Here is a 13,939-nt window from a genome sequence, read left to right on the forward strand (position 1 = left end):
TGAGTTTATTTGAGCTGGAATTACTATGAAATCCAAATAAGTGGGGTTTAAGAGAAGATATGGTAGTCTTTAAGTTTTTTTTTTTTTTTACATTTGTTTATTTATTTGCACAAGTATGGAGGTCAGAGGGCAACCCATGGATTGTGGGTTCTGAGGGTCAGAGTCAGGCCTTCAGCTTTGGTGCTAAGTGCCTTTACCCTCCGAGCCATCTTGCCAGCCCATAATACTCTTATAATTTTGACAACATCAGAAACATAATTATACTTCTTTGATGATGTAGTTAATACTCATTAGAAGGAATGTAATTAGGCTGGGTATGGTGGTGCACACCTTTAATCCCAGCACTCAGGAAGCAGAGGCAGGGGGATTGCTGTGAGTTTGAGGCCAGCCTGGTCCATCTAGGGAGTTAGGACGATGTACAGACCCTGTCTCAAAAAGTTGGAGGAAAAAAAAAAAAAGAAAGGAAGGAAGAAAGAAGAAGGCATATTATTTTCTCTTGGTTCAGAACTACTTTCCCTTGACACACGTTCCCTGTGTCCTTAAAGCGTACATCTAGACCCTGTTATCTTGTACCTTGGGTTGCCATGACACCACTTCAGCCAACATCAGCACAACACAATCGCATTCAAATCCAGCCACACAATAGAGGGAATGCTTCCAATCTCCAAAGTTTTCTTGCTAGAGATGGCTTTCTTTTCTACTCAACTGATAGCAATCTAGTACTTTTCAGCAAGTCATCTCTCTCTCTCATCATCCATTAGGCCTTCCCTACTGGAACATCCTCAAAAAGAAAAAAAAAAGCTAAATAATCTTCTATTACAGAGCAAAATATTCCTGTTCTACCAAATACCATTCTCCATGCCCAGCTCAGTTCCTTGTTCTTTAAGCAAAGTCTCCACCTGAGGTTGCTCTACTGAAACAGAAAGGCTTTTCCAGTTTCCTACTCAATGCATTTTTATCCCCCTGTCTATTTCTTAGTCTCCTATTGGTTCCTATTAGCTAGCCATTCCTGGACCACTAGAGTTCTGGACTCTTGTATCATTTTTGGTTATACTAGGTGGTCTTTCCTGGTCCTAACTCCCATGTTGGCATCTCCACTCCAGACCTCTCTCCCAGAACTCCAAACTGGGATACCCAGCAGCTGACTTAACACCTCTTACTCAGATACTCAGTTGACATCTCAGCCTGAAATGCCCCAACCCAATCAGCCAGAGGCCCACAGTCCCTCGTTCTCGGTCCTGATCTCACGCTCTGTGTCCAGCAGAAACCCTCCTGCACTTACTCACTCAGCTCTACCTCTTCTCACCCGACCATCCTTTTCTTTCCCAACGAGGTTAGTCACTTCCACTATTATTCTCTTAGTGTATATTTACAATACAGGAACCAAGGCAACCCATGTAAAACAAGAGCCAGACTATGCCGCTCAGCTTGCCTTCTCTGAGAAGAAAACCAACGTCTTCACAATGGCCTCTAAGGTCTGGCCACTGCCCCACATGCTTCCTCTTCCTACAGATCATTCTGCTTTAGAGAGCCACATGCAGACACCTGCTGTTGTCTTCGTCCAGATGTGGCAGGGCTGACTCCCCCAGATGTGGCAGGGCTGACTCCCTCATGCCCTTCATTTTCCTCTAACGACACAGGCTCAGAAAGATCTTCTCTGAGCCCCCCAGCAATTTTCTATCCCATTCAGGACCATGTTTCCCATATTGCCAAACGGTTGTTCCTTCAATCAGAAGTTTAAGGTCTGGGGAAAGTTTAGAGCATAAGAAATGAGTGATCTCCCTGGTACCCTGACATTCCTCCAAATAGCCATGGGTCACCTAAGGCATGCAAGGACTGGAGTAGGGATCAGCCCTGTTTTTAATTGACATTTATGGAAGGATGATTGCTACGGACATGATCTTTTCCATATACACTGTCAGAGGGGAGCCTTCAGCTGGAGTTAAGAATCTGATGGTGGGTCTCCAAATAAAGTAGGCTGCTGACAGTTCCAGCTACCCAGCCATTCCAATTAGGCTCTGGAAACCTTCAGGGATGGCTGTTGATGTGGTGTAGTTAGTTTAATAAGGAAACTTCTGTGAATACAGCCCTCCAGCCAGATTCTACACATGATGAAAATTTCTGTCTTGGTCTAGACCTGAAAAGAAAAAGGACTCCCTCTTGTTTTTCTTCTGTTAGTGTAATACTTTCACACTGCAGGGTATTCAGAGATTGTCCAGGAAGACATATGAAAGGTTCAGAACGGAAGCTAGAGGAATAAGGAAACCTGTTCCTCCTCCCGGAGGACAGCACTCCTAAAGCAATCCAAAGGTTCAAAGGCAGCAGAAGAAAAGGACACGTCACCAGAGGAAGCCGCGGCCTTAGCCAGTGATCTTGGCAGCTCCTTGAGAAGACCTGATTAGAGCTGTCAACATGGAGTCAAACACACCCAGTACAGCTAAGGCCCCGGTGCAGACTTCCTTCCAGCAGCTGTGGTCCTGTAGTCCTTGCTTCTGTGTGGGCACTAGCTGAACCCCACCTGGATGCCAGAAACTTCCGTTTCCTCTGAGCTGCCTAGAGGCTGTAGGTCAGCATCTGATCACTGCTGTCCATCTCCTCTAGATGGAGGCTGACCCTCCCACCTTGTGGGCACCCTCACCACTGCGTCTGATTTTGATTCTTCACAGCAGCCACACCGTCAACCTCTCAAGTTCAGCGTTAGCATCTCTTTCTCGTCTCAAAGAGTGAAAGACAGGAGCGACTACATTGCGGACCCTCTTCACAAAAGGTTTCAGGTGAGCTGGTTTATTTGCAGAGAATGACAGACTTAAGAAAATACCATCTCCCATCCTTTCCCTACCTCTCTGGAGAGCCATCTTACCGAATCTTCATGGTCATGACCTTCCCCTTACGTCAATGACGGGAAAGATTCTTGGGAGGGAAAAGTTGGGCCAACTGGTGTTTCCTTAGTGACAGACAGCTGATTGTGGGACTCAATGCTGCAGGTGACAGCATTGTAAGCATAAGCAAATGTAAGCGTAAGCAAATTGTGTTTCCACTGGAATGGAACAAGTCCTGGTACTGCGTGCTCAGGTGTCTCCCCGCACCTCCACATACCTCTCACCTTCTCTTCCTTGTAACTCTCTTCCTGGTTAAATAATCATTAAATTATTAAATAATCTTTATAGCACATTAAATAATCTTTTCAGCCGCCATTGTGGCAGAGAACTATAGGTTATGGCATTCCTATCACCTATTTGTTGGTATAATCTATAACCTAAAAGGACAGTTGTAGCTGTCCTTGGCGTGACTCAATTATCAGTAAAATAGCCGTCAGTGCACTCACTGGGCAGCTCTCTGGGTACTGGAGCTCTCTCTGCCGTGTGATTTTAAGACAATTGGGATCATACTGTTTATAGCAACAGGAGCTGTTGTACGTGTTCTACCTCAAAGCTGAAATGCCATCTCTACTGACACAAACATGTGTCAGGCCAGCAAAAAGCAGAACTATTAATAACTTGTTTAGAAAGGCAGCAGTCAGCTTTTTATCATAGCATGAATTGCTGCAAAGAAACTAGATTTTTGCAAAGTAGTGTTTTTTTTTCTTTGCCAGTAATGTCTCTCCAAAATATACATTATAGTCCTTTCTTGCAAGCAGAGGCTGTCATTTTCTTTATTTCAACTCATTTGTTAACTATACGTTCAACATTTGTTTCTTGCTTCTGGTTAAAAAGAAGCAATGGGCAGAGCCATTTGTTAGAGGATATATTCCGAGATTCCACCGTGTGCTCATTTCATTCTCATGGAAATATTGGAAAAACAAGAGCTACCTGAACACTCAATCACCTTGAACGATGTCAATTTAGGAGGTCTCTGGTAGGAAGCTATGGATTCTCCTCAGCTGTACTTTGCTCAGCGTCTATTTGATGCATTGGTGGATGATCTGAGAGGTGTGCTTTTCAGGTTAACTTCTTAAATTTAGTATAGTAAGAGAGCTGGGAAGGAGCTTGCTGATGAACCCAGTCCAAACCAAGTTCTACAAATGCTTCAACAGTCTAGGATCACTAGACAAAAAACTTGATAAGAAATAACATAAATAATAATAATAATAAAAAACACTGTTAGGGGCTAAGAAGGGAGGGAGGCGTGGCTCGAGCTCCTTGACAGTGGCCGGGAAAATGTCATGGAATGTCACCTGCTGTATTTACGTCACGACCCGTGAGTTCGGAAGAATTAGTTGTATGCTAGTGGTGCTCAACACGAAGATGCAGACATGGCCAAAGCTGAGGATCCAGGTTGATGTGTAGCTTACATCCTACCTATCAGAATGATGCTGGCAAGGAATTAGTTAGATAAGGTTAATATAGAAAGGGGAAGGCATCAAATTGCCTTTTGTCTTAATACCATGTATACTCTCCACACAAATATTCAATCAGGTATAATACCAATATCACAAATATTTTGTAAATGAAAATATGATTACACATTTTGAAACATGTGATTCACAGAGATCTTGACATGTTTTATATATCATAAATCTTTTCCCAAGGAAAGCTAGCTTATACCATGTGCAGGAACTGCTTAGGCAGAGTTCGCATTTATAAGGATTCTATTTCCACACCAGTGGAGAGATATTAGTTTGGGCTTACAAACTGGAAAATAGAAATAGTTTTGTAAAACAGCTACATTTTATGCATTTATTCTGTTGCAGTTGAAAAAGCATAATGAAGAAGAAAATTAGAAAGTATCTCATAATAATAACAATAATTTTGAGGATAATCCAAGTGCATAGCTTCAAACTTTCTAAAATGCTTTGACAAATGTTACTCTATTTGTGCTTCAAAATAATAATAGGAGGTGGGTATTAGCTACACTCAGAGAACCGAGGAGCTGTCCAAGGTGACAGAGGTGGTTTTTTTTTTTAAAGGCTTGACTTCATTACTTCAGATCTGAGAGTCTAAAAAGCTCATCGATTAAGTACAGAAACTGAAATCAATACCCTTATAACGTAACTAATTTCTATTGGATATTGGTAAAATTAGAAAAAGTGAGTTTCTTCAGTTGCTCACTGTGGCTATTTCTGTCTGCTTGGAAACCAACCCCATTTCTGGTAAGAGGAATCTAACTGTCCATGCAGAGAGCTCCCTCCCTTCCACATGACATAAAGAAACACACACACACACACACACACACACACACACACACACACACACACACACACCTCTACCTCTATTGATTGATCCAAACCAGACTGATCTGAACTGATAGGACTCAATACCATACCTTCAAGATGGAAGGATCAACTCTCTTTGATGTCGGTTCAAACTGTAGAGGAACTGGGCTTGAAACTCTCCGGATGTAGAGGAGGCTTATCAGGGAAAGGAGCCAACCCAAAGGAATATAGAAAATCTCAGAGAAACGATCGTGGGTTTTTTTTTTTTTCAGCAAGCCACAGGCACTACAAAAATCCTAAGATCAGTTCCAATGAAATGGGGTTTTCAAATATTGTCCTATTTATTTATTCAGTTGGAAATCTTTTCTATTGACTTTAAAAAAACAAGGTAAAACAAGACAAAAACAAAAACAAAATGGTCTGGTTTGAATTGGCAACAACCCCTTGGCTAAGCACCAGCATGTGGAGCGAAGGCAGAAACACCAGAGCTTAATGACCCTGGCTGGAAGACGACCTGGACTTCAGAGGGACTTGACTCAGTACAGCCCTTTCCATGGAAGTCATCTTGAAGTGTTTTGTTGTTGTTGTTGCTACTCACATGCATCCAAAGAGTCCTTACTGACATGGTTCTTTAGTCACATACCAACAGAATTAACTTTGAGAGGTGTGTGCCACCAGCCCTATTTCTTCTACATATTTTTTTTTTTTTTTAAAAAAAAACCCTTTCTTTTATTTTTATCACTAGAAAAAGGAAAGGGAGAGGAGAATGATAGAATTCTCTTCGCCTTTAAATTTTTAGCAAGGTCAGATTATAACAGCTGAAACTCTGACCCGTGGACTCAAGAACTGGACTGAATATAATGAGGAGCATTCCAAAAATTTAACAAGTAGAAAAATAGCCTGGTGTGTGTCTTTGAGAGCAAGCTGCTCAATGTCAGCAGGCCTCAGGCACTCTGAAAACCACAAGGTCAGTTCCATTGAAACAGGGTTTTCAAATATTGTCCTATTTCTTTATTCAGTTGAAAATAGAATCTTTTCTATGGAGTTAAAAAAAAAGGTCTGGTTTTAATTTCTCTAGAAAAATGACTGGAGGTGTTGAGGTCTGAGTTGCGTCTGTGGGGACAGACTCCAACCGTCTCATTTGCTTCCTTGACAGACTTAACAGAGAACGAAAGATTCCAGATGTATAATACAAGGAGTGAACCTCAAGGGGGCGGCTCTCTCATTTCTTCTGATTATGTAAAGACTCGATATGGGGATAAAAAAGACCCTGACCATATGGGCATTCCTAAGCCCACAGTTGTCAGAGCTAGAGGGTGTACTTTGAGAAGAGGCGATGGATTGAATAAATTAGTAAAGAAAGCGCACAGCACTTTAGGTTTGTATCTGTTTTCTACCTGGGCTTGGTGTGAGGCCTTCAGCGGCAGGAGTAGTCAGTCTGGCTTCTTGGCTCATAGACAGCCTCAATATCTCTGAAGCTGAGCTATCAGCTTGTCCACTGGACCAGCTGTCAATCAGGAAGCTCCTATGTCCAAGGGTTTTTTTCTTAACCTTCTTTTTGGTTGCATATTATCTGCCCATGCTTAAGTCTGAAGAGTTTCTCTTTAGACCATGCAAGAAAAACTTGAAATCATGGACAGGCAAAGCCTTTATAAGTAGGACCTCTCTGATGGAAAATCTAAATTAAAATGGAGTCACCAACTGATGGACATTAGAAAGTATCTGATGTAATACAGCAATAAAAAATTGTTTCTTCCAACATAGCTGTTATTTTCTAAGGCTCATTTTGTAACTTCCCAAAATGCTGAGCCCTGGGTAGAACTTCCAGGAGAAACACGTCTTTTCTATTAGGAGAAATGGGATAGTGTAAATAAATAACAAGCTTCCTTCTCTTTTCAAAGAGGGATAAATACTTTTTTGGGGACATCTGTACTTCTCTAGTTAAAAAAATTATGTACTCTGTGTCTTTTAAAAGTCCAAAATTTCAGGGCTGGTGCTCTAACCTGGTCATCTTGCCATGAGAACATGAGAACCTGAGTTCGGATCCCCAGCACCTTGTAAAAAGCCTGCATGGCAGTGTGGCCCTGTCATCTTAGTGCTGAGGCTCCCTGGGGGCTCACTGGCCAGCCAGCCTAGTACACTCAGTGAACTCCAGGTTCAGGGAGAGACTGTCTAAAAAAATAAAACAAACAAACAAACAAAAAACATGTGGGTTGATCGAGGAAGATACCCAATGTCACCCTCCGGCCTCAACAAGCACAGATGTATCAGTGCCCCTTTCCCCACACATGCACATGTACATACAACACACACATACACAAGTTCTAAATTTCATTTAAGGAAAAAAGAATCCTCTTCTCACCTAATGTTTTATACAATCATGTCACAACATATTATTTCCATAGGATTTCCTGGGCTGTATTCTTTTATAACTTGGAAGTGGCAGAGATGGATTCCCCCATAGGTTCATATATTTGAATGCTTGGCCTCTAGTTGATAGAACTATTTGGGAAGGATTAGGAGGTGTGGCTTTACTAGGGGGAAGTATGTCCCTGTCTGGGCAGGCTTTAAAGTTTCAAAAAACCCACATCTCTCCCAGTTAGCGCTCCCTCCCTCCCTCTCCCTCTCTCTCTCTCCCTCCCCCCCCACTCTGTCTTATAGCTGAATCTCAAGATTCAGCTCTCAGTCACTGCTCCAGTGCCATGTCTGCCTGGCTGCTGTCATGCTCCCTGACATGACAGTCATCAACTAACCCTCTGAACTGTAAGTCCCAAATAACCTCTTTCTTCTTTAAGTCGCCTTGGTCTTGTTGTCTTATTACAGCAATAAAAAAGTAACTAAGGCAACTATCTCTGCCTGTCTGTCTGTCTGTCATCTATCTATTAACATCCATCCATCCATCCTTCCTTCCTTTCTTCCATCCATCCTTCCATCCATCCATCCATCCTTCTTTCCATCCATCCACTATGCATCCTTCCATCCAGACTTAATAGTTTATACTATACTTTCACACATATTATCTGAGAAGCAGGCATTGTCCACATCTTAAACCAAGTACATTAAAGTTCAGAAATACATAATGACTTGGTCCAGGTTGCACAGCCAGAAAGAAATCAACTCAGAACCCAACTGAAGACACCCTGAAGAAAACAGCGTCACTGTTGAAGAAACTCCCAGGCAAGATTGTCTGTGTACAGAGTCTGCTCTGGCCCCCACACAAAGCTTTCTGCAGACACAAGAAGACAGAGTGTCGCCAAGATGGAAAAAGGGTCTACTTTGTTTGTTTTTCAAGACAGGGTTTCTCTGTGTAGCCCTGGCTGTCCTGGAACTTGCTCATAGACCAGGCTGGCCTTGAACTCTGCCTGCCTCTGCCTCCCAAGTGCTGGGATTAAAGGCATGCATCACCATCACCCGGCTCAAGAGTCTCTAACTTTATCTTCTGTAAACCTCATAACTTTTTATCTAACAGGTTTCCTGATGGCAACCATGAGCTGACTCATGAGGTTTCCACTAAGCTATTCGTGACTTCTTCCTTGTGTTACTTGTACCTACATATACAGATTACAACACATGGGAAACTGCTATTTGTTGAACTGTTCTCAAACTATTTTATAGCACTGGACATCAGGGGCTATTGGAGAAGAAGGCTGACAGAAGATCTGAGTCATAGTAAACTGCCACCTATTTACTGTGAAGCCCAGCCCTCACCCACCTCAGTGCAGATAGACTGTTTGGAGGAGTCAGTAAGAGAAGGGTACAGGAAACCCAGTAGGGAAAACAGGGACCAGCAGGGACGGTGGCAGCAGGGCCCCCGCATGGGTGTTTCCATTTCCTTCCCTTTAATAATATCAAAAGAATGGAGATCTGTGGAACTAATACATGTAAAGTACTTCCAAATGAGGAAGTAATTGATCTAGTCATACATATTAAGTAATTCTTTGTAGATCAAGAAATATTAGGCCTTCAACTGAATTAACTTTCTAATGAATTAGAAACAATTTGGAAAAGGCCTTTGGAGTGGCTCATATCTGCTTCAGGCAATATTTTGGGGCTTTGTTTTCTTTTCATAACCATGAGAGCAGTCAAAACACAAGGAATTCCACGCTGTGGATTTTCCTTGGTAACCTCTAAGTTGATGCTGGTGCAGAGGAATGTGTTCCTCTTACTGTTTGTATATTTGTGAAAACATACGCAGAATTTCATTTTTCCCGTGAATTTCTGCAAAGGGAAGTCCTTTTTTCTACGCAGTATTTCATTTTTTTCCCGTGAATTTCTGCAAAGGGAAGTCCTTTCTATAAACGGCCACTGCATTGCAGCTTGTGGGGACTCTTTGCTCTTTTCTTCCTGAGTCTAAGACTGTCCCTCCTGAACACCAGAAATCCAGCCTCTTCCTTGGCTCACTTCAAGAGCACATTGACTTTTCCACAGTGTCATTCAAGAAAACTGCAAAGTGTTGCAATTAGACCCTAAATACTGGGGCTATTTTCCTCCATCTGGTGTATTTCTCATATTTACATTTACTGCCTCATCTTCACAGGAATTGGGACATAATACTGTTCTGCCATGTATGAGATGCACATCAGCAGTGTGGAAGGCACCTTATTTATGCTACAAAGAGATGAAGCAGATGCCAAGGTCCTTGGGAAATCGAAAAGCACCATACACACGAAGGTATAGTTATGTAAGTGTGAGTGTGACATTTATTTCTAAGGGGTAGGGAAATGGAGACCCATTTCGTAACTTCCGGGCTAATGAGCTCAGTTTAGAAGCACAAGCCAGAGAAACATTTTCAGTATGGCAGAAAGACCATTGTCTAGAATTGCTTACATCATTGCGCTAACTTTTCAAAGTGCTATTGGTCTTAGAATCAACTGTGCTTTTCACACTGGATGCCAGAGTAGTGTGTTTATATTGTGGTCAAAGCAAACAGCAGCCACAATATTTGCAAAGTGTCTATATTCCAGACGTATCTATCTATCTATCTATCTATCTATCTATCTATCTATCTATCTATCTACCTACCTATCCATCCATCCATCCTGTGTATTTGTGTGTGTGTGTGTGTGTGTGTGTGTGTGTGTGTGCGTGCCTGTGTACATGCATGTGAGTGCAGCATGCCACAGTACTTATGTGAAGGTCAGAGGAGGGATCGAGTCGGTTGTCTCTTTCCACATATAAGTTCCAGGAATGAAGCTCAGGTTATCATGCTTGGTGGCTGGTACCCTGACCCACTAAACCATCTTGCTAGCCCAAGACAGAGATCTTCCATATTGGTTTAAATTGGAAACGGGGAATTAAAATACTACCCTAGCATTACATTTTCAATATCCACTAACAAACGAGTTTGATAGGTGGAATGGATATTATGCTGATCTCAATTTAGTTTTGAACTCAGATTCTTTCTTTCCTGAAGCAACGTAGATCTTCTGGGCAGATTTCAAGAAGGCGCAAGTCCCGTGAGTTACTGCAGCCACTTAGAACTTGAAGGTTTTTGGCCTTGGAGCCCCAACAGAGGGGCTCAGGTGAACAAGAAGATGCAGAGGGGTTCCTAAGCATGAGAACCTGTCTCTGGGATCTCCTACTAACTGTATCCCTTCTTTTAGCAGTAAAGAAAGCGAGTTTAAAGGTGGACTTCCATATTTTATGGAAACTAGAGAGGGGATTAACCCACCTCTTGTAAGCCTGTTGGGAGAGACCCTTGGGGAAGGGGCACGGAACCACGCTGCTGGTTGGAAAGATGCTTTCTTATAGGGATTTTAACTGCTAATTCCAACCCACTGAAACCCAAGTTGAGTAGCTCAACGTACAAGTTCAGGGCAAGATACCGTCTGGGGCAAGTGTTTTAGACTGTTTAAAAAAAAAGGATTTTAAAATTTTGTACAAAATTTGTACAGCAAATGACTCCAACTCCAGCTGGGGAAGATTAAGAAGAAAAAAAACCCAACAAAACAAAGATCAGCTGAACACCTGACTATAATTAGAGTCAGGTAAATTGCACCGTTCAAACAACAAAATCACTAAGTGTATTTTGAACAGTTAACGTTTCGGAATGGCACAATTTTAAGCAGTATACAATCATCACTCCACAATTCTTGTCCTTGCGAGCAGATTCTCAAAACAAATTCCCAAACTGAAATGAATACAGCCTAGAGAACTGCAATCCCAGGATCTCTTTTTCTTATTGATCAGATTCCGGTAGTGCTATCTTCTTTTTTTTTTTTTTTTCCTCTCTGCAGCTAAAGTGCTATATTGAACTGCAGGATGCTAGACGGCTTCTAATAAGCTCCGGGCTGCTGACGGAGTCTCTGTCTCCATCCGTCATTCGATCCCTGTTAGCTGGACCCGGGAGGTAAATACCTATGCTTGCAGCCCTTCTCCCACAGCCCATCAGCCGGCTAATCTCACTCTGTTTTCCGCTTTCCTCACCTGGCCAGATAAAGGCTCATTCAATTTTCTCAAGGCAAGACAAGTTCCTAAAAGGGATGCATTTCAGGGAGCAGTGACAAGAAAAAGGATGCAGGTTATCAAAAGTATTCCTGGACCTGCTTGGCATTCTGAAGAAGAATCCAAGGGGATGGTTTTGCCGGGTTACTCTGAGTGTTCTGACAATAGACAGAAGAGTAATTAATTCCTCTTTGAAAAGACTCTGCCCTCTGTGGAGAAATTTCATGAACGATAGGAGTAGCGGAGGCAGGTAATGTTTGGTTACTGAAGGTGCCTCCATCAATAATAGTTAATGCTCATTAAAGACCCATCCTGTCTTACCCGGGAAGACAAGGGTTCAGAAACGACTGAATTTTAATGACTGTATAAAGGCCATGTGGTTCAAGGTTGAAAACCATGTCTCTGAAATGTTTCCATTAGGTGAATTGAACCACACGTGTCCCACAGACACGGAGAGCGGGACACAAAAGAATGGCTTGAGGAGGAAGTTCCCATCCTACCTATTTCAAAGAGCTTCTGTTGAAACAGCAGCAGATTTACAGACAATACCCACCCACAGAGAACAGGAAAAATGATCCTTTTCTCCTTTCTCCCATATTCCATCCTATTTAACAAAATTTGTAAGCCCCGACACCGCCATTCCTGAGAACAATTGGGTATTGGGAGAGAGCATGGCAGGCCTTCTCTCACCAAGGCATGGTGTAGTCCTGCTTTCTAGAACATTCCCTTCACATATTTCTTCCTTGAGTTAAAACACAGAGCGTCTACCAAAGACTCTCAAAAACACAATCTCACTAAACAGTTGAGAAAAAAAAAAAATTAACAACCGAGCCAAAACAATCATAGTCAAATTTTCACCTCTGAGTTCTCAGCTAATGTGTGGGAGGCAAAAGGCAGGCTCTCAGAACTTGGAGCTCAGCCTTCAACGACAAAGTGAAGAGCTGATTCTGCCCATGGCTGTCCATACACTCTTAGCTCTGAAAGGTGGGTGTGTGTGTGTGTGTGTGGGCAAAGTTGCAGAAAGAGCTGCCCATCTGACACAGATGTGTGTCTCCGTCTAGTTAGGACCGACTCGAGTTTCTGAACAGAGATCCAGGGACACAGGAGAGTGAACATTTGTACCAAGGAGGGAAGGGCTGGCCAACAGAGCTCTCTTTCCAAACATCTGCATCAGGCAGCATTGTTATTTCTAACTGTTGAAGGAGACAAGTGTGAGATGCTGCAGCTACTCCCACGAGGGGGGTTCTCTATAAACACGTGAGCTTGGGAGGAAATGACCTCACATGAAGCTATTTCTTTCCGCCAAAACTTCTGCTCCGCCATCCACATTTAAAACCTAGAGCTTATTATTCCTTTTGTTGTGACTTGATTCTGACTCAATTATATTCCTTTTCCACAAAGACTTTGTGAGAGCACTGAGACCAGCTAGTTATAACTAATTCCCTGAGAGTGGGGTTCAATGATATATATATATATATCCATCTCCTAGAGGGGGCTGGTTCAAGCTAGTTCAAGAGAGCACAGGATGCAGCAGCAACACTTTATAGAAATGGTCAAGGTCAACTTAGGCGTGGGTAGTAGGCATCCGTTGTGAGCTACTGCCCAGTATTTGAATGCATTCCCTGACGCGGGTGAAAGGCAAACACATCACAGAGGCTGCAAACACCTTACCTGAGCCATCTGCCTCTCCAGCTTGGATCGGGGGATATCATCAAAGTAGTTCTCATTTCTTCTCCTCCTTGCATCGCCCTGCATGATAATGTGAGGAACGTCTAGGGAGCCACCAGTGGTGTAAGTGCTTTGGCTAAGTGATGGAGACAACTGAGGAGGAGTGTGATTACCACTGGGTTCCTGAATGGAAATACATCATGAAATAAATACCATGCTCTCGTGGCTAGCCTTTGGTTTAAAAAAAAAAAATATTGTGAAATACAAACACAACATGCCATAGGGGTTTGGGGGGGGGGTTGGGAGTAGCTTTCATTCACCTGCTGGGATGGCCAACAAGCCATTGTTAATTCTACAGGGGGTGGGAGTAGCTTTCATTCACCTGCTGGGACATGCCACTGTTAATTCTGTGAATGGTGTGATGAAGCCAATACTCCTGCCTCCCACTGGTTACACGCCAAAGGTTTAAAGTATAAAGAATCACACTGTTGTTTTTATTTTCTAATCCAGTACTTTGGATGATCTTAGGAAGGAGGTTCATCTCAGTGGGGCACCCCCAACACTATCGTGTGTTTACCGGGGATGGGACCAGTGGGCAGCGCATCCTCACTGCGGCGGATGCCGTGACAAGAAACTAACGGGGGACATTGAGATGGGTCCTTGATCCTCCCTCTA

At 42.8% G+C, this 13,939-nt stretch overlaps 1 protein-coding gene across 10 annotated transcripts in view; it reads right to left on the reverse strand.

The window, feature by feature from the left end:
• Window positions 1-13,939, reverse strand: part of Anks1b (ankyrin repeat and sterile alpha motif domain containing 1B) — an 854,565-nt gene that overhangs the window by 65,367 nt on the left and 775,259 nt on the right. For 8 of the 10 annotated variants that reach the window (XM_037211906.1, XM_037211904.1, XM_037211912.1 and 5 more), the window contains one exon: window positions 13,268-13,447. The exons of the other annotated variants lie outside the window; for them this stretch is intronic. In XM_037211906.1, the coding sequence (XP_037067801.1) occupies window positions 13,268-13,447 (180 nt within the window). The remainder of the gene's footprint in view (window positions 1-13,267; window positions 13,448-13,939) is intronic. 10 annotated transcript variants of the gene reach the window in all.

The sequence above is a fragment of the Peromyscus leucopus genome, chromosome 18 (assembly GCF_004664715.2).
Source record: "Peromyscus leucopus breed LL Stock chromosome 18, UCI_PerLeu_2.1, whole genome shotgun sequence".
NCBI lineage: Eukaryota > Metazoa > Chordata > Mammalia > Rodentia > Cricetidae > Peromyscus > Peromyscus leucopus.